We start from the raw sequence: 22443 nt of genomic DNA on the forward strand, positions 1-22443 counted from the left end.
GTAAGAAACGTTAGTAGAAGTAGAAGTGTAAGTGTTAGCTAAAAGCCGACTTCTTCTGTCTCTCATTCCCATTAGCAGCCATTGTTTACCTCCAAGGTAGTGCCTGGTGAGATTTCTCCTGTGCGTGATTAAACAATAAAAATTTTGTTCAAAACGCCGTTGATTGATGAAATAAACCAACGAAAGACGCCAGATGTTTTGTAAAAGCAAAACGAAAGAACGCCATATGTTTCTAAAGCAAAACGAAAAGACGCCAGCTGCTTAACGAAAGACGCCAGATGTTTTCTGAAGCAATGGTTTTCTAAACAATGAAAATTCACAGCGCACATGTAAAATTAAAGTGAGCTGCAAGTCGTCATAACTCATCGAACCTTTAGTATAAACGCGCCCGATCTCACGTCGGTGATGATGTACTGGGCAGAATTCACGGAAGATTCACGGTTTACCGATGAACCTCCGCAGCTTCGCCCACTCATCATCATTCACTCCGTGGATATGCTGTGATTTTTTTTCATCTTGACACATTCTTGTAGTATTGTGTATTACTGTAAATTGTGTCTATTATTGATGTACATGCGACGTTAATAAACCGGTAATAAAGAAAAAAAGGAAGCCTCGGTAGCTTAGTCGGTAGAGCGCTGGGCACTTATTTTCTCGAGCTAAGAAGTCGTAGGCTCGATTCCCGGCGAAGGGGGACTTTTTTTAGTTTTTTGTTTCTTATCCGTTAGCGTCCATATTGTCAACGTCATATCCGTGACGGAAATACGTCGCTAAAGTCTTGGTGAGACCCCGGCATAAAACACTTTTGTTGGTTGGTAAAAAATTTATTGCTAGTCCTGCAGAGCTTTCACCGATCCGGCCTAGGTCTCCCACGTGGCAACGTCGAGGCCTTGCCTCACCGCCGGCTCGCGGGCCTGCTGGACGGCCCAAAGTCGGTCGCCGAGGCTGGGGCTGCGCAAGGCAGCGGCGTACGGCGGCGAAAGGGTTCCGGAGTTAGCACCTTGCGGGTTTTTGTTACAGTCCCAGAGCATGTGAGTAAATAGACACTTTTAGCGAGAGCGTTCATGATCCGTTCCGGTCAGACCTGCATATGCTAGCGATGTACACAAACGCGTTGAAGGAACTGTAGTGCGCGTGCGCAGAACGATCATGCGAGCAGCGGAACGTAGAGCGCATCTCTCGCTCCGGTTACGAAGCCAACTGAGCGGAACGTGAAGGTGCGTCCACTTGGTTTCGCCGTAGTTTTGCAGCCAAGCTGACCGCCTTTCGGCAAGACGCGCTCACTCTCTCGGGATGCTACATCTGCACGGGGCTGAGCGGAAGCGACGCTCAGCTAGAAGCATATAATGTGGCAACCTCAGTGAGGCAGATGTTTGGGGTATGTATTCGGGTAGAGCCTGTTACACTGCGCGGGGTTGGGGTACGTGCGCGTCTGCAGTTGTCTGAGGGCCGCCGCCTGCGTCCTGTTCAGCTTGTCGCTGGGCGGAGGCATGGTTGGGCGGGCAAGGTAGGGGCCCTTGGTCATTTCGTTATAGCTCGTCAAGCGGTCTTTGGTGTTCCTCCATTTGACGACGGTCGCCGGCGAGGTTCACGAGTTCGCGCGCCTTGGCGTGTGCCGTCTCGTTTAGGTTGCGCTGGGTCTCTTGTACCTCTCCCATGTGAGCCGGGAACCACACGGGATTCTGGTTTGAAATTCTACCTTGGCTATTGCGCAGGACTCGGGCCGCTCGTCACGACATTCATCTTTGGGCGACCTTTCTGACGGCTTGTCTCGCGTCGCAGAAAACCGCCGTGCACGTCGGATCCGCAAGCGCGAGGGCCAGCAACACTTTCTCAGTTTTTTGTGCGTGCTCGCTCGGTATACTTGCCTATATTCTCGCTTGACCTTTGCACTCGACAACTGCTACCACGAATAGCGAGCGTTCTGCGTATTCAGCGGTGTCAACGAACCGCGTCCCCATTTCGTCTGGAAGAGACTTCTGGCGCTGGCCACTCTTCTACCTCGGTTGTGTTCCGGGTGAACGTTCTGTGGAATTTGGTCAACCCCTTAGCGTTTGTCTGATCGCGTCTGGAACGCCGACTTTCTGGACTTGTATGTGGTAACGGATGCCGCGTTTTTCCATGATCTGGCGTCCCTCTCTCGTGCCCGATAGTCTTTCTAGTTGCGAAGTTTCGTGTTAGAAAAAATCGGCAAATTCCACGCACTGTGGGAATCGATGTAATGCGAAGCAGCCAGCAAAGAGCTGCATACATCGTCTTGTTTGTCACTGAGGCTACTGAAGTAACATCTAATGATGTCGTGACATGTAGTTCGCTATATATCGCGAGATTGTCATACATGCATGCGTGTACAATCTGATATCTGATCACATATTCATGTCGCGCAATACCAATTTTGGTGTCAATCAAGCTAGCGAAACGGCTGCCAGCGCACCATGAGCGTGGCACGTAAGTCATGCTTCACATGACATCCGTGTCATGATTTTCATATTAACTCCTGTTATTTATGTTTGTCACGCAGTCACGTCGCGAGATACCAATTGTATATCAAGCTAGCGACACGGCCGCGAGCGCACCATGAGCGTGGAATGTAAATCACGCTGTACATGACATGCGTGTCATGATTTGCACGTTTGGACCTGTCACTTATGTTCGTCATACACTCTTGTCACGCCATACCAATTTTGGTATATATAAAATTAACGAAACGGCTGCAAGAGCACCAAGACAGTGGCATGTAAATCATGTCGTTCATGGCATGGATATCATAATTTTCATGTTGTGACCCGTCATTTGTGTTCGTCGGAAAGTCTTGTTACGCCATACCAATTTTGGTGTACGTCCTATTAACGAAACGGCCAGGAGAGCACAAAGTCGTAGGCGGCTAGATAGATAGATAGATAGATAGATAGATAGATAGATAGATAGATAGATAGATAGATAGATAGATAGATAGATAGATAGATAGATAGATAGATAGATAGATAGCAGGGGCGAAGCCAGAAATTTTTTTCGGGGGGAGGGTTCAACCATACTTTATGTATGGTCGTGCGTGCGTTTGTATGTGTGCGCGTATATATACGCAAGCAAAACTGAAAAATTTCGGGGGGGGGGGGGTTGAACCCCCCCAACCCCCCCTTGCCTACGCCCCTGATAGATAGATAGATAGATAGATAGATAGATAGATAGATAGATAGATAGATAGATAGATAGATAGATAGATAGATAGATAGATAGATAGATAGATACGCTCAAAGTCGCAGAAGTTCGCTAAGAAATGCTTCGCATTAAAAAAAAAACAGGTCACAGTTTCACTTAAAGGCAAAGCGATGAATGCGATACCAACAAATTGTATTGTTATACGAAGTAAGGCAAGAAGCTAAGCCTTTTGGATTCGATCATGCGTAACTCAACAAAACGATTGGTTTAAGGGAATATGGCCGCTCCAGGGACCGAAGCTGTTTTCGAGCTGTCAGTTATCTAAATGCGAAGTACGCCTTGAGAGCACAGCAAGTTCACGAGCCGACTCCTGATGCCTCGAGATAGCGCGGTCGCGCCAACGACTGCGCACTTTTAGCGACGCAGCCAGGGTTGCCACTGACTTTCGACTAAATGTGGCCAAACGACGAGCAAAAAGTCGCCAAAAGTCGACATTTTTTCATTAATTTCGCCAAAGAAGTCGCCATTAAATATATATATATATATATATATATATATATATATATATATATATATATATATTTTTTTTATTTATGCGGCATACCTATAGTAATAAAAATTTCCACTCATGTATAGTCCCGTAGAATACAGTACCATCCTAGACCCTTAAATTATATTGACGTTTCTCAATGCCAGTCGTATCGCCCGTTTCACCATGGGAGTACATGGTGCTGCTTCTCCGAGTAGCCGCAAGATGTGCGTGGTGGCGCAAGGGTGAATGAATAAAACGCTCATGATATCCTTCCATCCCTGTCCGCTCGTTTGAAAGGTAAAAGTATGGTAAACCTTGGGCGAAAACTGTGAAATCGTTCTTTGTAGACAGCTTTACGTACCCTTATATGAATTAAAAGGATTAAAAGGTTTATTGGAGGTAACACGACAGAATTCTTACAGGAACCGATCATTAGTGAGTCCTACACCTTTTCAGTGGGAACTAATATAATACCGGATGACACCGACCCTTTCTTATAGTCACTTATATCTACACGCGTTAATCCGATGCGTTATTAATGAACAAGTAGATAAGGTAAAATGTTATATATTAATTGTTTTCATTGCACACGCTCACTGAGAACAGTGGAAAATGCCTCAATAAATATATTTTTATTGCACAAATAGCCGCGTATCCGCCTCTCTTCGCTATTCCAAAACAGTCTTTACGAGCTGAATTGGGGGAACTGAAACAGTGAATAAGTCGCCAAGCTATTCAGAACAGTTGGAGCTCTGGCGGAACAAATGGTGGGAAGACGCGGCCAACCTATCGTCTAGCCCCTTCAGAAGCGAAACTTTAGAGAAGCTTAAGGCACCTAAAGCCTTAAACTTATAGTAAAACATTGCCGCCTCGTGGTATGCAAGGCAGTCTCCTGACTTACATGTTGCTAGAATGTCGCTTGGGGCCGCTGCAGTACCTCCTATATCTAGAACAATTGAGGAGATACACACCGAATGACGCGTAATGTGCACATTCAACTCGTGGGTCTAAAACCAAGAAAAATACAGAGAATGTTGCCGCTCATTCGTTGGGAAGACACTGAGCTTAGGATGCATAACTTAGTGGAGATCTAAGCCGAAAATCGCCAAAAATTCGCCGTGTCGCCATTCATAATTTTAGGTCGCCACGAGCCTCTCAAATTCGCCAATTTGGCGAAAAGTAGCCATCATTGGCAACCCTGGACGCAGCCCCCCAACCCCTCCCCTGGCGTCCCTTCGTGCTTCTTACGAAAGACGGGCGGTCGATTCCTCTCTGTTTGATGAGCAATCGACGGCACGCCTCGCACGCGGGTTGATGTTTTCGCATACGCCCTCGCGCTATTGAGACGGCTGGGTCGTTTCATCTCTCCTTCAGCCGTGTCCGTCGCCAGCGCTCGCTAGCTTTTACTCGCGGTTAGAACATACGATGCGTAGGGTGATGTTATATACTTGGACTTGAGGTGGAAAATGACGGCGACGGCAAGAGTCCTGTCGAGAATGTCCACACAATTGCAATCGCAGTAAAAAAAAAAATATGCTGTCCAACTCTGTGAAGTGGATGATCAGCGAAGCTGTTTAGCGCATTGCACAGAGGTGACATGGTGGAGGCCTGTTTTGTATGTAAGGCCAGGTTGTTAATGGCCAGACCCTTAACGCTGAGTGCGCCTTATTAATGTGATAGTCTTAGGTGTCTCATGAAACGCGAAAATGGACCGTCCTCTTCAGCGTCGTCAACACCAGTGATGCAAAAATTCTCATCGCGTGATGACATCGTCTTGACGTCATAGATGGCAAAGCTTGTGACGTCATGCACCCTCACGTCACATGATGACGTCATGACATGACATAGTCGCTTTGCACGGCCTCCGGTAACGGTGCGCCGATCACGGAGGCAGTGCAAAACCAGGTGCGGTGCAGAAAGCTTTCGGAGAGGGCCGGGGGAGGATCAATACATCGAGTGAGAAGAAGAGGATGGCTTTCACCTTTAGGTCGCCTTAGGCGAATGCATAAAAGACCCTGAGAGTTTTTTTGCACTGCTCCAAAGTGGCACTAGGGTTGTTTTTTTTTTTGCGTACAAACGGGATGTACTAGCCATATACAGCTTTGCTGTGAAAGGATAGCGAAGAATTGCTATAGCGTGCAGCTTGAATGCATTTTCGGACACTTTAGCGGAAGCTGGACTTGAAGCGGATCTCCATCTTCCAGGCAACCCGGCGAATGCGCAAACGATAGTCTGGAGAATGCTTCAGCACAGAGAGGGCTCATAAATAGTGAAGGGAGTGTCGGAGGCTTTTTGAGGCTAGCTAAGTAACCTCATGGTGCGCCCAGCAATGCAATCGATTGAGAAAAATAACCTGGCTTTCGCATTGGAGTCGTCTTAGGAGATTGCATGACGGACAATTATGACTCTTGATCATTGAGACACTGTTGCACATTTCAGCGTTTTTCTGGCACATGTGTTGATAACCACATAAATATATTTAGAGTGTTGTTCCATAAAGGACAATTTTATTGAACCAGTAATCTGTTGATTTGCTAGCGTTGAAAATAATTGCAGAAGAGGTTATTACAGAACACTTAACTGGATGACGCCCTTATTTTTGCATTATCGAGTAAAATATGGAGGGCTTCTGACATTATTTTCTTCGCGAGATTTGCAATGAATCGAAGTATTTCTAGCTCTTCATAAGGGCCCCATAATAATTATTCAGATGCTCGAATGTAAATCAAACTTGCTTCTCCAGTGTACTCCAGGAAGCGAAATTAGCTGCTCCACAGCGCTCCCACAGCCAAAATTACTTGCTCCAAAGTGCTCCAAGATGAAATTTTGCTGTTCCAAGAATTGCTCCAAATCAGGAGTCCACGGTAGCATCACTGCCTATTACTTAAAGGTCTTTTAGTATACACATGTCCTACTCATGCGTACCTCCTAGTTATTGTCATGTGATTTGACCGCTCTGTTTCCCATGTGTGGGGATTTATCTCCATGATGACCAGAGAAAGCATTTTATGATTTTTATAATTGCGTTTCGATATTTTATTTTGTTTTACGTTCTGGCGATGTTGTTTGATGTACGTGTGTTAATGACTTTTCATCTTCAAAAGTGCGCTTTTTTAACAGACACAGGACAAAAAAAATACACTACATAAGGCAACGAGCGCAAACTACTAACTGGTTGTTGTCTGTGAAAAAGAAACGTGGCCCCGAGAAAGGGGTGTGTCAAATAGGCATGCGCAGGTGCTCATAAAGAAGACCGACAGGGCAGGGCGCGAAAACACAGGCAGGGGGGGGGCGGGAGGAGTGAGAAACGAAGGAAAAAGAAAAAAAGGGAAAAAGAAAGTAAGGAGAGGCCGCCATTCGCAGAAACAAGATCGAGTCGATTTCACTTGTAAATTTTGCAAAATTTACCTCAGCCGCCCTATGGACGATAGAATGAGCATTAACACGAGAATCGTCGCCTTTTTCCAGAATGTTCAATCTCTCTAAAATTTCTCGGATCGTTTTTTTCTTCGGAGCGGGCTACTACAGCTGTTCTTTCGAAAAAGTCATTACAGGAGCATATCTTGCAATGTGCCACTAAGTTACGAGCGGCTGCTAACTGCTGGCAGGCGCACCGATGCTCTCTTAGCCTTAGATTAAGGCATCGTCCCGTCTGTCCGACGTAGGACCTACCACACGATAATGGAATCTTATAAAACACCCCTTTCGTGCAATCGACATACACAGACAAAGCGCACTTTTGAATATGAAGCAACACCGACTATCCCAACTGATAGCTCTCCTTTATGACTTTATTTATAAGAAGTAGCCACACCTTGTTTGTGCGCCATCATCTCCTTCACATCTTATCAATAAAAAAATTTGCTTTCACTCGCAGGTTCCGTGACGAGATCAATGTCTCCCAAACAGAAAGAGACTGCAACACTACGGCCACGAGGTCCTTGCAGTGCGGCTTGTGCGAGAAAGTTTTCAAGCGCAGGTCGCGGCTGTGAACACACTTGTTCGCTCACGTAGGCAAAAAACAGTACACCTGCGACGTGTGCGGCAGGAAATACACGCAGAAGAACAACCTCGTCATCCACAGTCGCACGCACACGGGCGAGAGGCCCTTCGAGTGTTCGTCGTGCCCGGCCACGTTCAGCAGAAGCGACATTCTGAAAAAGCAGACGTTGACGCACACCGGCGAACGTCCACATGAGTGTCATGTCTGTGGAAGCAGATTCGCCTTGAAGTCCAGCCTTTCGCCTACCACGCACTGACTCATTCGGGGAAGAAGGCATTCGCTTGCCACGTGTGCGGCCGAAAATTCTTCCGAGGACGCGCACTTGAGAGCCACGCCCGTACGCACACTGGCGAGAAGCCGTACCCCTGCCATCTGTGTCCCGCTGCGTTCGCGCTCTTGAAAACGCTGAAAGGGCACGTCGCAAGCCACACCGGCGAGCGACCTTACAGTTGCGACGTATGCGGGAAGACCTTTACTGCAAGATGTAACCTTGAGCGGCACAAGATTGTCCATTCAGGTGTAAAGAAGTTTACCTGTCAGTTCTGTAGCCGCAAGTTTAGTGCTAAACAAGCACTGACAGAGCACACCCGCACGCATACGGGAGAGAAGCCGTACCTCTGCCACCTTTGTCCTGCTGAATTCGCGCAGTGGAGTACGCTGAAGAAGCATGTTGTGACGCACACTGGCGAGCGAACTCACGTGTGCGATACATGCGGGAAGAGCTTTACAGTAAGAGGGAACCTTTCGAGCCATAAGCGTATTCACTCTACGAGTACCTAAGCTGGACTGTCAAATATGCAGCGGTACATCCTAATATGAAGTTAGAGCAGAATACTTATATCCACATCTATGAAATCCGCAACGACTGCAGCATGAGCTACATGAGATTTTTAGAGCCCTGTATCCTTAGGGAAGCGCATGCTGATATCATACACCCTGAAACATCACATTAGGCAGTTAGGCAGTAAAACACTTTTTAGCGCGCATATTGCCCACAGCGATGCAGCGGGCAGACGCCGTGCCTGAATGAATTGCACTCAGGAGTCGCGGCCGCAATATCACATTTTAAGTTGCAGGGCATCTTGGGCAGTGCCAAGTAGGCAAGTGCTCTGGCATGAGTATCTCTTTTCAGTTGATCGTGTATGCACAATTTTTCTTTTAGAGGTGTTCCTTCGGTGTTTCAGATACCATCGAAAGATGCACCTCAGATCTGTCAGATGAGCGTAATGCCTATTCTTGCTGCTTTTGAAATGTTCTTTAAATATGTGATCTGTTGTGTGTGACAATAAAATGTGCTCTTTAGACAGTTTCGTACATGTTTCCCATATTCTTTACACGTATGCGCATGTGAACCGATGTGATATAGATACGCCAGAAAATAACTTTAAGGGGTACAGGTAGGATAATCTGAGTTGTTTTTTCTCGTCAAATGAAAGGTCAAGCCCCCAATGACGTGCGGCGTTGGCGGTTGTCGGCAGCGCTAGTCGGCGGCGGGGAGGCGAGCAACGAAGCGTCCACGCCCAGAAGATCGCGCATTGCTACTGACGTACACGTTTAATGTAACCCTTACGTGGACGCCAGTGACAATGCTAATAGCGGTACCTTGTGAATACTTGTCCAACGACAACGCGTGAAAGTCTTGTAGTGTGAACGTTCTGGCTGAGGAGTGAAACGAAAGGCACAATACATCGAGCTTAGGCAAACACACTCAGTCATGTATGAACTGACTCGCATTCATTCGGAAGGCGAGCTCGAGTATAAATACCCACGAGTGGGCAGCAAGACGCGATTATATGAACATGGATGAGTACCTGAGTTTGAGAACGCGTGAGTATGAGAGTCAACCCCGATGAGTGTTTGTGTGATTGTGAGACGGGAGTACAATGAACATGAGTGAGTACTGTTTCGCCTCAACTGTATTTCTCTAGAAATTCTATGGCCTCTGCAAATTCCGGGGGTCACCATGTGAATGCACGTTGATGTGTGCGCGTGTTGGGGCAGTTGTATGCGGGCGAGCATAAGTGTACATTGTGCAATATGCATGCAGCAGTGTAATTCTCCTGATTGTATGTAACTGCCGATCATCGATCATGATCACGTTACCGCAGGCATCGAGCAACACGTACACTTGGAAACGTTTTCGATTTTCGCGGTGCACTAGAACGAAACGGAAATAGCCCAGTGGAAACTGTACGGTGAGACTGTAGTGCGTAGCTCTCTGCCCAAGAAAAGCAAGAAAGGCTAGAAAACTACTAATAAACATTTAGACAGGCGCGAAGTATATATGGTAAGTTTGAGATGTTGGTAAGACATACGCAGCTTGAAAACCACCTCTAGCTTTGCTAACGGCACGTTATTATACGTCTACGAAACTTCTTGCAAGAATTCTAGAAAACTCTTTTAGCGAGAACTTTTGAAGACATTTTTTAGAGATTGACTTCTAATTCCAGTTTTAGTTTTAGCAGCGCGTACGAGTGTTATGTTTTGATCATTGGAAAAGAAATCATACACCCATTTACATAATGATAGCGCCACTCCTGTAAATGCGTTACCCAGGATACGCGCACACAGCAGGGGGGTGAGTGAATGGGGCGCCAAGTCTGCCCGCATACGCTTACTCAGTCGGAAATGCCCGTCACTGTTTAATGTGCATGGTCACGGTCATGCACGTCTCTCAGTACAATGGCAGCCGAGCACCGCGGTGATGTTCCATTCCAACATCTGTTAACTTCTGACATTAACACCTCAAAAGCCGGGCGCCACATGCAGGTCGTTGTGAGAAGTACATCAACGCTTCATGTTCATGATTGTGTGCATTGTAAAGCCTGTGCTCTCTTGGACTCGACGAACGGAGGGGGGAGGGGGGGGGCTGCACTAAGACATCGCTCTGCGCACGCGTATGCAACCCAGGCATATACTGCGCCGGGAACACACCATGAAAGCTCGCCCCCGCGATCAACACTCCAGTAACAAGGTAAACGCAATGCCGTATTCCGGTAACACGGTACGGCAACGTTAGAAAGTGATACCGACAATAACAAATTTGCAGTGCTTATCGGCTATGCCAGGATATACGTAGCGTTAGCAAAGGTTCAGCTGATTATTAGCTTTCCAGATTGTCTAGGATTATTAGCCTTCTTCTGTTCATTCTTCGTATGCTGAACCGCTAACTGCCAGGCAACTACTTCGGGATCCGATGAGATAAGCTTCTCGGCTCTTCTGCGCCGTCGAGCAGCATTTGCGCTCTCCTCCTCCATGGCGTTACCCACCTGCAAACGCCAGTCAGAGGCGCTATCAAGCGGCCCCAGCGCAGTGTCAGACGGCGACTGCACATCGATGGCGAATAGCTGCGCGCGCAGACGTAACATTAGGGAGTTAACGAATAGGGGCCCCAACCGCTTTGGGGCCCCAAAGAAATAGTGTCGAGGCCACTGCGCATGCGCAAGACCCGAACAGTGTTCGGGTTTTGCGTTGGAGACGCTATTTCTCGAATTTAGCGGTAGCCCCAAAGCCTGCCCGAAAAGCTCTGCGTCAACCAAACAAACATGACGGCACCCACTGAAGCGACGGCTCTTGGAAAAGAGTAGAGTAACCTAGAAGGGGGGGAGTGTCCAAACCGTCGCAGACCGTATTCGAAAACTCTTAGCTCCTGCGTCACCCAAAGCGATCACACGCAAAGGGCTTCGGAACCTCGGGCTCCCATTCGAAAACTCCCTATTGCGTGGCAGACGAGTTGAATCGCCCCAGGCGTCAAACAATGGGAATCGCGTAACTAGCGGATTGTTCAAAGCTGCCAACCAATTACAAAGGCCTCTGCCGTAATTCATCATCATCAGCCACGGCATCAACAAAGTGTGCAAGCAGCTACGTAGGTGCGCGCATTGCTTTACATACGCACAGTGGGTGCTTCGCAACTCTAATTGCAGCAGGCGCCCAAGGAGAGCTCACAACGGTCAACTACTTCGAGGAGTAACAGACGTTAAGTGCACAGAAAAGTGGGTATGCTCACATGTCCCAATGACGTCACACTCGCAGCAGCGGTGGCGGTTGTGGGCGGCGGAAAGGCGAACGATGGTGCGTCCACGCCCTGCGGATCGCGCATTGTTACTGAAATCGACGTTTAATGTAGCCCGGACGGCACTAGCAATGCCAATGCAGGCATTTTGTGACAATTCGTACAACGACTACGTATGAAACAGTCTTCTATAGCGCATGAGCGTTCGGACCGATGAATGAAACGAGAGACACCGCACATCGAGCATAGGCAAGCACGCTGGCACATGTAATAAATTCACTAAGAATCATTTCCAAGGTGAGTGAGTAAATACCCACGAGTGTGCAGCAAGATGTGAGCATGAACGTGAATGACTACCTTAGTTTGAGAACCCCTGAGTAGCCCACTAGGCGAGTGAGCCTCAATGTGATTATGATTGTGATTGTGAGACGTGAATATATCAACGTGATCAAGTACTGTTGTGCCCCAACTGTCTTTCTCCGGAAGTCATATGACATCTCCAGTTTCCGGATGTCACCATGTCAATGAACGCTGATGGGTGCGCGTGTTGGGTCTCTTGTGTGCGGACAAGCATAAGTGAACATTATGGTGGTGGTGGTGGTTTGCGGCGTGACCACCCTTTCTGCCCATGCGCATACCCTCTCCACACACCTCTTCCCCCTCACCATTCCTGTCCACTTCCCCTCTCCCCTTCCCCCTCTCTACTTTCTATTTCCTCTTTCCCCTCTCCACTTTCCGTCTCCCCCTCTCCCCTACCCCTTTCCACTTCCCCTCTCCCCTATCCTTTTCCCATCTTCCTCTGAAACGCCGGCTAAACTAACCGAAATTCTCTCCTGCGCAACGCCGCGATGACCGCATGCGCGTCCCCTCCCCCTCTCTATCCTCTCCAATGCTGTCCCCATCTCGCACGCCTGTCGACCGTGTTCGCCGCTGGCCCTGTGAAAATTAACGGCCAGGCTAGAGGGAAGACAAGACGCGCGTAGCGTTCCTCTTTGCGTTCCGCGACGCGAGGTCGGTAGCATGCCCAACGAACGCCAACGGAACGAGATCGTGCAAGTACTGCGGCTTCGCATCGCCTCATGGTCCCCTTTAGCGGGAAATAGTGTAATTTTGTGTCTCTTTCTATCACGTTCTTTAGTTATTTCTGTCTTTCTATCTGTCTCTCTTTCTTCCCTTTTTGTCTTTCTTTCGATTTCCGTCTTTCTCTCTCTATCTCTCTACACGTTTTCTTGCCCATCAGAGCTATTGAATCCCACGCCGGCCGAATTGGCACATGTGCTGCGGGTTCGAAGCAGAAGAAGAAGAAGAGAACGAAGACGGCGCGTGCCGGTTCGTGATGATGACAGTTTTCTGGTGTCACCACACGGCAAAAGGAAAAGATTACCAGCTCCTCTCTAAGAAAAAGCAGCATAAGTTGACTTCTGTCAATCATCTTTATCAGAGCGGACAGCGCGAACGGGACTTGTCTACGCTCAGCAAGCGTTGTGAAATCGCGCCAGGCATCTCTCTATGTCTTCCTGCACAAGTGCGGGAAACAAGCATGATTGATGCAGCGCTAAAGACGGAGACGAAGGGAACACAGAGTGCACAGGACGAGCGCTGACTGCGTGAAACAACGTTATTCGGTCCACCATAGACGCGAGTAAGCTCAGCGTCAGCCGGCTCGGCCCACTCGGCAACCATCGGGTTAAACCTGGCGGCCCTCTCGCGTGACCCCTTGACGTCCAGGAATTTAAAAGTCTGCTCCTGGGCCTTAATAAGCGAATGATGAAGCTTATTAAGCTTCATCATTTCCTCTCTTGCGAAAGGGGGACCGGCAGTGTCCCAGCCCCACAGGACATGCTCGAAGTCCGCATAATCACCACAGTGGGCAGACCGGGCTTGGGAACCATGCGGGGTACATTGTGTGCAGTGCCGCAGGGCTCGGGCTAGTGCTTGTTTGTAGAAGTGTGAGAGTGACAGCCTGGGCCACGGAGAAAGAAGTATTTGAGGAGGAGAATCTCTCGGCCGCGGCAGCGCGCGAGGGCGGCGCGATAGCGTCACGGCGGAATGCGGTTACGCCGAAGCACGACACATGAGGCTTTCGGCCTGTTGCCATCTTTTACACGCCCTTCTATGGGCGCGACGCATAAAAATCATGATAGCGCCTCGTACATTATAAAATTTCTAAGATTTCTGTCTGTAACATCAATAGGTAGATATGACAGATACTTTAGCTGCAGTTACTAATCGATATTGCCAGAAATATAGGCCGTACAGCGCTTGAAACGAACTGCTAGTAGCGGCCCATGAGCAGACGACGTCTGCCGCCGCATGCATACGCCCCTCGCTCCTCGCTCGCATGTTGTGCGCGCGCATATGCGTAGGTGGCCTTGGGCGGGAAAGTTCCCTTCGCGATTTGCTGTTTTTTTTTGTCTTTGGCGCTCTCAGTGGCTTCCGCGCGTTGCGCCGGCGGAGCCGACTCCTCGATGTTTGCGCGCGCTTTTCAGGTCGCAAAAAAGGAGAGTGCTTTGCAGATTTCGACCAGTGCTACTTCAGGATGAGGCGGAAATGTATCGTGCCGAACTGCAGCAGTGGGTACGCGTCCTGCAAGGACAAGGTAATTACCTTCAAAGTTCCTAGTGACCCAGTGAGGTTGGAAGCGTGGGCTCGCGCCATACCAAGAAATGACCGACAGCTGACGCCTCGTGACTACGTTTGCGAGAAGCACTTCTCGGACAGTGACATAGACAGGCGGCGCTATTATGGCGAACTTGGTGGCAAAGTTCTTCTTGACAAACCGAAATGGCCAGTGTTGTTTCGAGACGCCGTGCCTTCAATCTTTCTGCGCGCTTTCCCAGATACTTGTCTGCTGTTCTCAAAAAAAAGACAATGTGAAATTTCAACCACCTGGGTTTTTGTAACGTGCACCTAAATGTAAGCACACGGGCCTTTAGCATTTCGCCTCTATCTAAATGCGGCCGCCGCAACAACCGAAATCTGAATTGATGGCATGTAGGGTAAGTCCCATCATTCGTCGAAATAAATTATACCTAACTCATTGAGTTTCCGTTATCAAAAATTATAGATTTCACGTTGTACAAAATATATATCAAGCTGGTGATTTTCCTGTATGTGACGCCATTTTTCTCGTTAATATACCGAAAAAACTTCGAGTGCGCTTGAGCTTCGCTTTTGAGAGCACAACGCGATAGCGTAATCGGGCCCTGTGCGCATCGCCTTCTCAATTGCTAGCCTTACCGACACGTAAGTACGCCGACACTGGTATTTCTGCAAAACAGGCTCTTTAACGCTGTCGCGTTAAAACACATCCATTCGGGCGTGAAGCGCGAATGGCGAATCGGCGCCGAATGGCCTTGAACCGACGAGCTTCGTCGGATAGCGGGGTGAGAGGGACGCGCGCATTTTTCCTTCTACGCTGGCGGACTCACACGACAGAGGGCGCGTGAGCGCTGTGCCCGATTTCGTGACTTTATTAGGACGCCCGAGCGAGCGCAGTTTCGCCTCCTCAAGAATTCTTGCTCCGTGGCCTGGGCCCTGCCCAGCGAAGAGTGCGGCGGAGGCGCGAGAGAAATTTTTGGTGAAGCCATCGTGGGTTTTTGGCAACGTAGAGGCAAGCACTGTCGCTCATTCGCATTTATGAGCGTCCGCTTTTTATCGGGGGGGGGGGGGGGGGGGGGAGTGGCGTCTGTGCCAACAAGCTCGACAACAAAAAAAAAAAATTTGTTTTAAGTAGGCCTAATGCCTTGTCTAGTTAGATTAAATCGATCTTATTGTTTTAAAAAAAAACACATCATTTCACAGCGTAGCTCTCTGCATCTTGCGGTAGAATTGCATTATTTTTGTCCTTTCTCTCTACTTTTCTGCCACCAATCCTTTAACCGTCTCCTACTTTGTTCTATCGCCGACGTGTTCAGCTTCCCACTGTTCCTAAAATTCAAGATTTCTTCAAGTAGGATCGTGCCCAAACATACACCTTGGTGGATATCTCCACTTGATGCATATCTCCCTCAACAAGTTCTTCTAAACTTCTATGAGCACATGCTCTGTCATTTCCTTATCCGCCTCACAACATGTACATTTTTCATCTCTGCTGAATCTCGCTTTATAGCTACGCGTTCTAAGGCAACAAAGCTTAGCGCTTTGCGGCGCCACACGACGGCGAAACGCGAAAACAGCGGTCCTGCGCCATGGCATCCTAGATTTGACACGCGATCAGTTTTTCTGCAAGCAAAAATTTATAATCCGGTGTGCTCCCGTTACTCCGAGTGCGCTCTTGACCGATGCCAGTTAGAATTACTGCATATGCTACATTTAGGCAGCAGAGTTGCGCATCTCTCTTCCAAACGCCGCTAGCAACCATGCATTGCGGAGAAGCTGACGCTCAGGCCAATTTTTGCATTTCTCGACGCCGCCGGTGCAGCGAACTGAATTAACGCTAGTCATCGAGAGTCAATGTTTATCGCTGGTCTTCGACACGTCAGACATGTGAATCGGCGACACGGTAGGCACGTCGCCTGCAAAAACGGAGTGCGACTTCCCCGCATGGCTGTGGTTGCTAGCTAGATCTACGCGCAACTCTGCTACCTAAAGGGAGCATATACAGTAACTCTAATGCCAGTTTGAGCGTCCAAAATTATTTTGAAAGGGCTTTAATGCCCGTGACCTTAATGCATGCGCACCAGCGGAGGCCGGTTTAGAAGGCAGACTGCGAGGCATCTAAGCGTGCAGATTGGCTCTTTTCTTGTGTGTTGCGGTGCACTTTCACAACAGCGCCTGGATCTTCCAAATGCAGTGAGAGCAAGTTTTTGTACTGCCCTTATTGGCCTGGTGTGCGACCGATACCGATAGCGGCGCTGACAACGGCGCATGTATGACGTCAGAGCGGGGATTCGCGCGTTTTCGTCTGCTACGTAGGCCCAGCGCCGTGTTGAAACCAGCATTGTGGTAAATCTCAACAAAAAAGCAGTTCAAATGGTTATCTTGCGTATGGTGGCTACTGACGCTGTTCGAACAACCGTGGGACTGCTTTTGACGTTCATTTAGAGCTACAACTCCTAAGTATAATAAGTATAATACTCCTAAGTATAATGTCCACCCACAGCAATCGCTGCCTAAACCAAAAAAATCTCACAGGCTCCCTTATAAACTTGCCTAAGACGACTCCAAGGCTAAAGCCATCTTTTAAACAGCGAAGCTGTTAAGCACATCATAAAGGCTGCTGTTCCCCGCAAAAGACCTCTCCGCGCCGTTGCCTACCAGATAACTGCCTGGCCTGGCCTCGCCTCGCCTCGCTACCGCGTCAGCTGGTGTGACGCCATATCAAGCCACGCATTCATCGATGCATTAGCAACGGAGCCAAGCTGCGCTCGGCAACGGAACCCCCCTCGCCTAGCTACTGCGACAACTGACCTGACGTCATGCTACGCCGTGCATGCGCCATAGATATAGCTGCGGATGAGACGCGTGGAATCTACCGAAATCACTTGAGCAAAACCGCGCAAAGTTTAAAGGGGTCATGAACCACTTTTCCAAGTAATGATCTAATGGCCTCAGTATCGGAGTGTACTGCCTCCCGAATCGATTGCCGCAAAAATTTCTCGAATCCGTCAAGAATCAGCGGAGTTACGGGGGTTTGGCGCACGCTCCCAGCGCTTTCTCTCTTTTCTCGTGCCGACGAGCGCACTGGAAGCTAGACAGGGAGGGATGGCATGGGGGAAAGAAGTTACGCCAGCGCGCGTCATGAAACGCGATCGCTCTCCCGCTGTGATTCGCTTGCGCGAGTGCGGCTACCGTGTACTGAGGAGGGCGCCGGCAAGTGACGGCACCCCGCGGCAAGAAGCGCATCTGATCCGAACGCCGCTCTCGATTTACGTCGGCTATCGGCCAAAAAGCGTGCTATGTCTCTGCGACGTACAGCGGACAGACGCCCCGCCCACCGACGAGAGTGAGAACCGGCCTCTGTTTGAAAAGAGGGTGCCTGGGGAAACGGCAACTTCGCGCTCCGCTTGTGGCCATTACGCGGCGCGCACGACTGTAATATTTGGCAGAGCAGTTCATAGCCGTGTCAGCTTTCCGCAGGATGTGTTTTTTCAATCAGCCCAAGGGGTGCTTCATGACCCCTTTAAATAAAAAGTTGTCTAGCAACTGCGCACACGAATAAATATGTATTAAGCAGACCTACGGCTCATGTGTATGTCCTCGGGATCCTTATAACAGAGCCGCGCCTGGTCGTGCCGAGGGAGTTTGTAGCCATGGGTCGTCCAAGGAAGAACAGCACACCTGAAGAAGATGCCGCCTATCGCGAGGCTCGACGGGCTGCAGAGAGAGACGAGATCAGCGGCGGCGATCCGATCCAGCCTACTTGAACAAGAAAGCGGCTGACAAGAAGAGAAAGAAGAACTGATAGCTGGGCCAGTTGGTGATAACACTTGAACATGTTTACTTAGCGCAACGACCACGAGGACACAAGAGAAGAGGAGACAAACCACAGCGCTGTCTCGCAACTGAATATTTTATAAAAGACGAGAACGAAAAAAAAAGGGACACTTCAACCCTCACACCCACGTGACACACAAAACCAATGAAACGGCAGGTCAGCTGACATCCTGAACAATAAAGAGCCTCACGCAGACCACGTGTTCTCTCCAACACCAGAGAAGTTAAGATATTGTGCTATCTAGAAACCTAACCTCGCTATCATGTAGGGCAATAGAAGGCACACTAATGCGCTGTTCTCCCCTTTTTCTGATATTATAAGCTTCAATTATTTCTCGTGTAGTTTGATCTCGGTGTGTCGATAGCACTTCAGCCTCATGAAAGATGGGTGCGCAATGGCACTGCGCAACATGCTGGGACACATGTGAGTATACATTCCCTTTAAACGAATGCCTGTGTTCCATCAATCTAACGTTAATGCATCTACTCGTTTGGCCTATGTATACATGACCACATGAAAGCGGCAAAAGATACACGATACCCTTCCTACACTGTACACAAGGGGTCACGTGTTTGACCCCGCAGCCATTTTTAACGACTCCTGACACGCCATCCCACAAACCCACAAACCACAAACAATCCCACAAACCTTATTCAACTTATTAGGCGACGAAGAAACTACACTTACTCCAAAACGGCTGGCAACATTCTTGAAATTGTGGGATAGTTTGTGTATGTACGGAATTACTGCTGAAGATTTCCTTTGCTCTGGACCTAGATTAGCTGTGATATTGTCTGCGTTTATCTTAACTCGCTTCGTCAATTTGTGAACAGTTTGCCGGATGATAGTGTCCGGAAAACCGGCGTCTGTTAGCCCCGTCACCTGTTCCGAGAAGCTGGCTCCCACCTGGTGAAAACAAGACCTAAACAGTGCAGAGCGCAAACATGAAAAAGCAATACCATTCCTAATAACTTTCGAATGGCCTGAGTTAAAATTTAGGAGCGGTTTTGCTGAACGAGGGCTATACTTCCAACACACATGGTCACTATGTACTTCTACTTGGATGTGTAAAAACTGTAGGTGGTTGTTTTGAGGTAACTCATGGGTGATTTCCAAGCCGAGACCACATTTTTGGAAATCATGGATGACGTCAGGTACTATTCGTTGAAAATTTGATGCCTGAACAAAGACAAGAAAATCGTCAACATATCTATATATTTTGAACGCTAGGCCGTTGAGACACTCCTGAACAGAACTATCTATCCTTCCTAGAAAAATGTTACTTAACACAGGAGCAACTTGTGAGCCTATGCACACACCAGAGCGTTGTAAGTAAAGGCTACCTTCCCATTCAACAAATGTTGAATTAAAGTAGAAATAATCTCCAGAAAACTGTTAACAGAAATACTTGCAGTGTTACAGAAACTCGCTTCGTCATTACCTTCCGATATACATAGTCTGACACTTTTCATCAGCTCATCATGCGGGATATTATAATACAGGTCACAAACATAAATACTAAACACATTACAGGAGCCAGAGGTGGATCTATCCAAAAATTCCACAAGTTCATCAGAATTACGTACTGCGAAGGGATCATTAATTTGTAGCGCCTGTAAATTCTTTTTCAGGTAGGCCGATACACTACTTTGCCACGTATATCTTTCCGTAATAATTGCTCGGAACGGAATCCCTGGTTCGTGCGTCTTTGCACCAAAAAATAAATATAAATCTAACGCCTTCGCTTTCTTCACATATGCAACTGTAAGTTCCAGATTATGTTTCTGAAGAATAGCAATAGCCCTTTCCTTCACTTTTGAAGCCTTTTTGTCCGTTTGTTTAAAATTCTTATTTACAGCTGCCCATGCTTTTTCCTGGAAGATAGCCCCTAAATGGGTGCGCAGTGCCATTGCGCACCCATCTTTCATGAGGCTGAAGTGCTATCGACACACCGAGATCAAACTACGCGAGAAATAATTGAAGCTTGTAATATCAGAAAAAGGGGAGAACAGTGCATTAGTGTGCCTTCTATTGCCCTAAATGATAGCGAGGTTAGGTTTCTAGATAGCACAATATCTTAACTTCTCTGGTGTTGAAGAGAGCACGTGGTCTGCGTGAGGCTCTTTATTGTTCAGGATGTCAGCTGACCTGCCGTTTCATAGGTTTTGTGTGTCACATGGGTGTGAGGGTTGAAGTATCCCCCCTTTTTCGTTCTTGTATTCTAATAAAATATTCACTTGCGAGTCAGCGCTGTGGTTTGTCTCCTCTTCTCTTGTGTCCTCGTCGTCGTTGCGCTAAGTAAACATGTTCAAGAAGAGAAAGAGGTGGTCAATTTAAGAGCCATAAAAAGCTGAAAAATAGTTTTGCCTAAACTAAGTTTGAAATTTAGCCTTACCTAAGTGACGTAGCATTAGCCGATAAAGCCGCATACTTGGATCGACCAGCCTTGCTGTTATCAAATCTTGCGCGGCCGAGTGCAAGCTTTTTAAATGCGAAGCATGTCTCAGCGAACCTTTGGCATTTTGAGCGTTTCTATCGGCGCATCTATCTATCTATCTATCTATCTATCTATCTATCTATCTATCTATCTATCTATCTATCTATCTATCTATCTATCTATCTATCTATCTATCTATCTATCTATCTATCTATCTATCTATCTATCCGCCTACATCTTGGTGCTCTCGTGATCGCCTCCTTAACTTGGTGTAGTCCAAAATTAGCGTGGGAGGGTAAAAGGACTTCACGAATATGACCGTCTGCTCATGACATGAATAACGTGAAAATCCTGTCGCGTACGTCGTCAAACGCTTTCCTCCAGACACGTGTGGCACATACCCGTTTACCACGGGCCGTGGCATACGCGTATATGCTACAGGTGAGTGAAAGTTTTTATATCTACCAAAGAACAGCGATAGCAGACATTGGTAAAAACCGCCACCTGCAGTGTTCACCCTACGAATGCAAAGAATGGAAACCAAGATCTCAGCAGGAATCGAACCCACTCATTCTGCATGGCAGTCAGGTATTCTACAACAGAGTAGACATGTGCACCGGATTCAAAATCACCGGCGGCGGCGCGCCGGTGTTTCCACCTCCGGTGGCGGCGCGGGGTTCGTAGGACCGGCGGTGGGGCGGCGCGGGGAGGGGGAGAAGGGCGAAGCATTGAGTGCGATAAGTACTCGCCGTAATGTTACATGAACGAGGGCTAGCAGCTAACTCGGTTTGCTCCGATCTCACTTAACTCTACAAAACGCTGGTGTATGGCAATACGGCCGCTCCCGGGAGAAAAGCGGTTTTCGGTCAGGTTGTCGTATCAGTGGTCCGAGCGCGAACCAGTGAGATCACAGCGCTCCCAGCGCGTCGAAGGTATACGAGCCGTTCGCAGGGGGATGTCTGCCGAAATAGCGCGCATGCCAGCGCTCACGACCACGTCCTTATAGTCAGAGTTCACAGTTGCTGCTCGAGTTACGCAGTCCCTCTCCCCAGACATCCCTTCCTGCTCCTTCGCCCAGCAAATGACGGGCAGGGCGTTTCCTTCTGCTTGAGGAGCAATCGGCGGCAGGCCTCGCACGCGGGTTGATGTTATTCCGTGTGACGGAGATGGCCAGCTTGTTTCATCTCTGCTTTAGATGCACGTTCCTTGCCAACGCTCGCAAGCTTTTACTCGCGGGTAGAACATACAATTCGCGGAGCGATGTTATCAATTTAGAGTTTATACGGAACATGACGGCGACGGTGAAAACCTGTCCTTAGTGTCCATACAATTGCTAACGCAATAAAATATATACGAAAAACCGTCGAAGCGGGCTCGCCTTCTTCCTGGAAAGCTGCATCGTCTCCGCTGTAAAGAGTGCGTCTGTTGGAAGAATAATATAATCCGGCGCCTTTTCCATTTGTTTCGTTCTCGCCTTCAATACCCTTCTTACAGGGGACATCTCCTCGCCACTTATTTGTTCATAAAGCACGCGTACGATGTCAGCACTAAGCGTTGAACCTACCATGATTTCGCGCTTGTCGGCTACAGTCTATTATATCTCTGCATGCGCGGTCGCAAACGCACAAAATCGAGCGAAATCAGTTAATCGCGCACGATAGTCTTGCGAGAGGAGCAAGAGCGGATGGGCGGCTGCATGGCAAAGCAGTGTGGGTGACAAACCGCAACTGTTATTTCTCGTATATGGACCAGGCGAGAGCATGTTCCCTGATGATGTCACGTGAATCACTGTTCTGGCATCACGAAGTGCACCAAAAAGACAAGAAACGCCGAGAGAGAATAACGCGCTCGTTATGCT

The 22443-nt window shown here is 48.3% G+C and overlaps 1 protein-coding gene across 1 annotated transcript in view; it reads left to right on the forward strand.

Annotated features, from left to right (window-relative positions):
• LOC125759114 (zinc finger protein 79-like) overlaps positions 1-18077 on the forward strand; it is a 29915-nt gene extending 11838 nt beyond the window's left edge. Inside the window, exons 4-6 of the mRNA XM_049417409.1 lie at positions 7706-7889; positions 8177-8379; positions 17929-18077. Of these exons, the coding sequence (XP_049273366.1) occupies positions 7706-7889; positions 8177-8379; positions 17929-18077 (536 nt within the window). The remainder of the gene's footprint in view (positions 1-7705; positions 7890-8176; positions 8380-17928) is intronic.
• Positions 18078-22443: the final 4366 nt, after the last annotated feature.

This window comes from Rhipicephalus sanguineus, chromosome 7 (assembly GCF_013339695.2).
Source record: "Rhipicephalus sanguineus isolate Rsan-2018 chromosome 7, BIME_Rsan_1.4, whole genome shotgun sequence".
Taxonomy (NCBI): domain Eukaryota; kingdom Metazoa; phylum Arthropoda; class Arachnida; order Ixodida; family Ixodidae; genus Rhipicephalus; species Rhipicephalus sanguineus.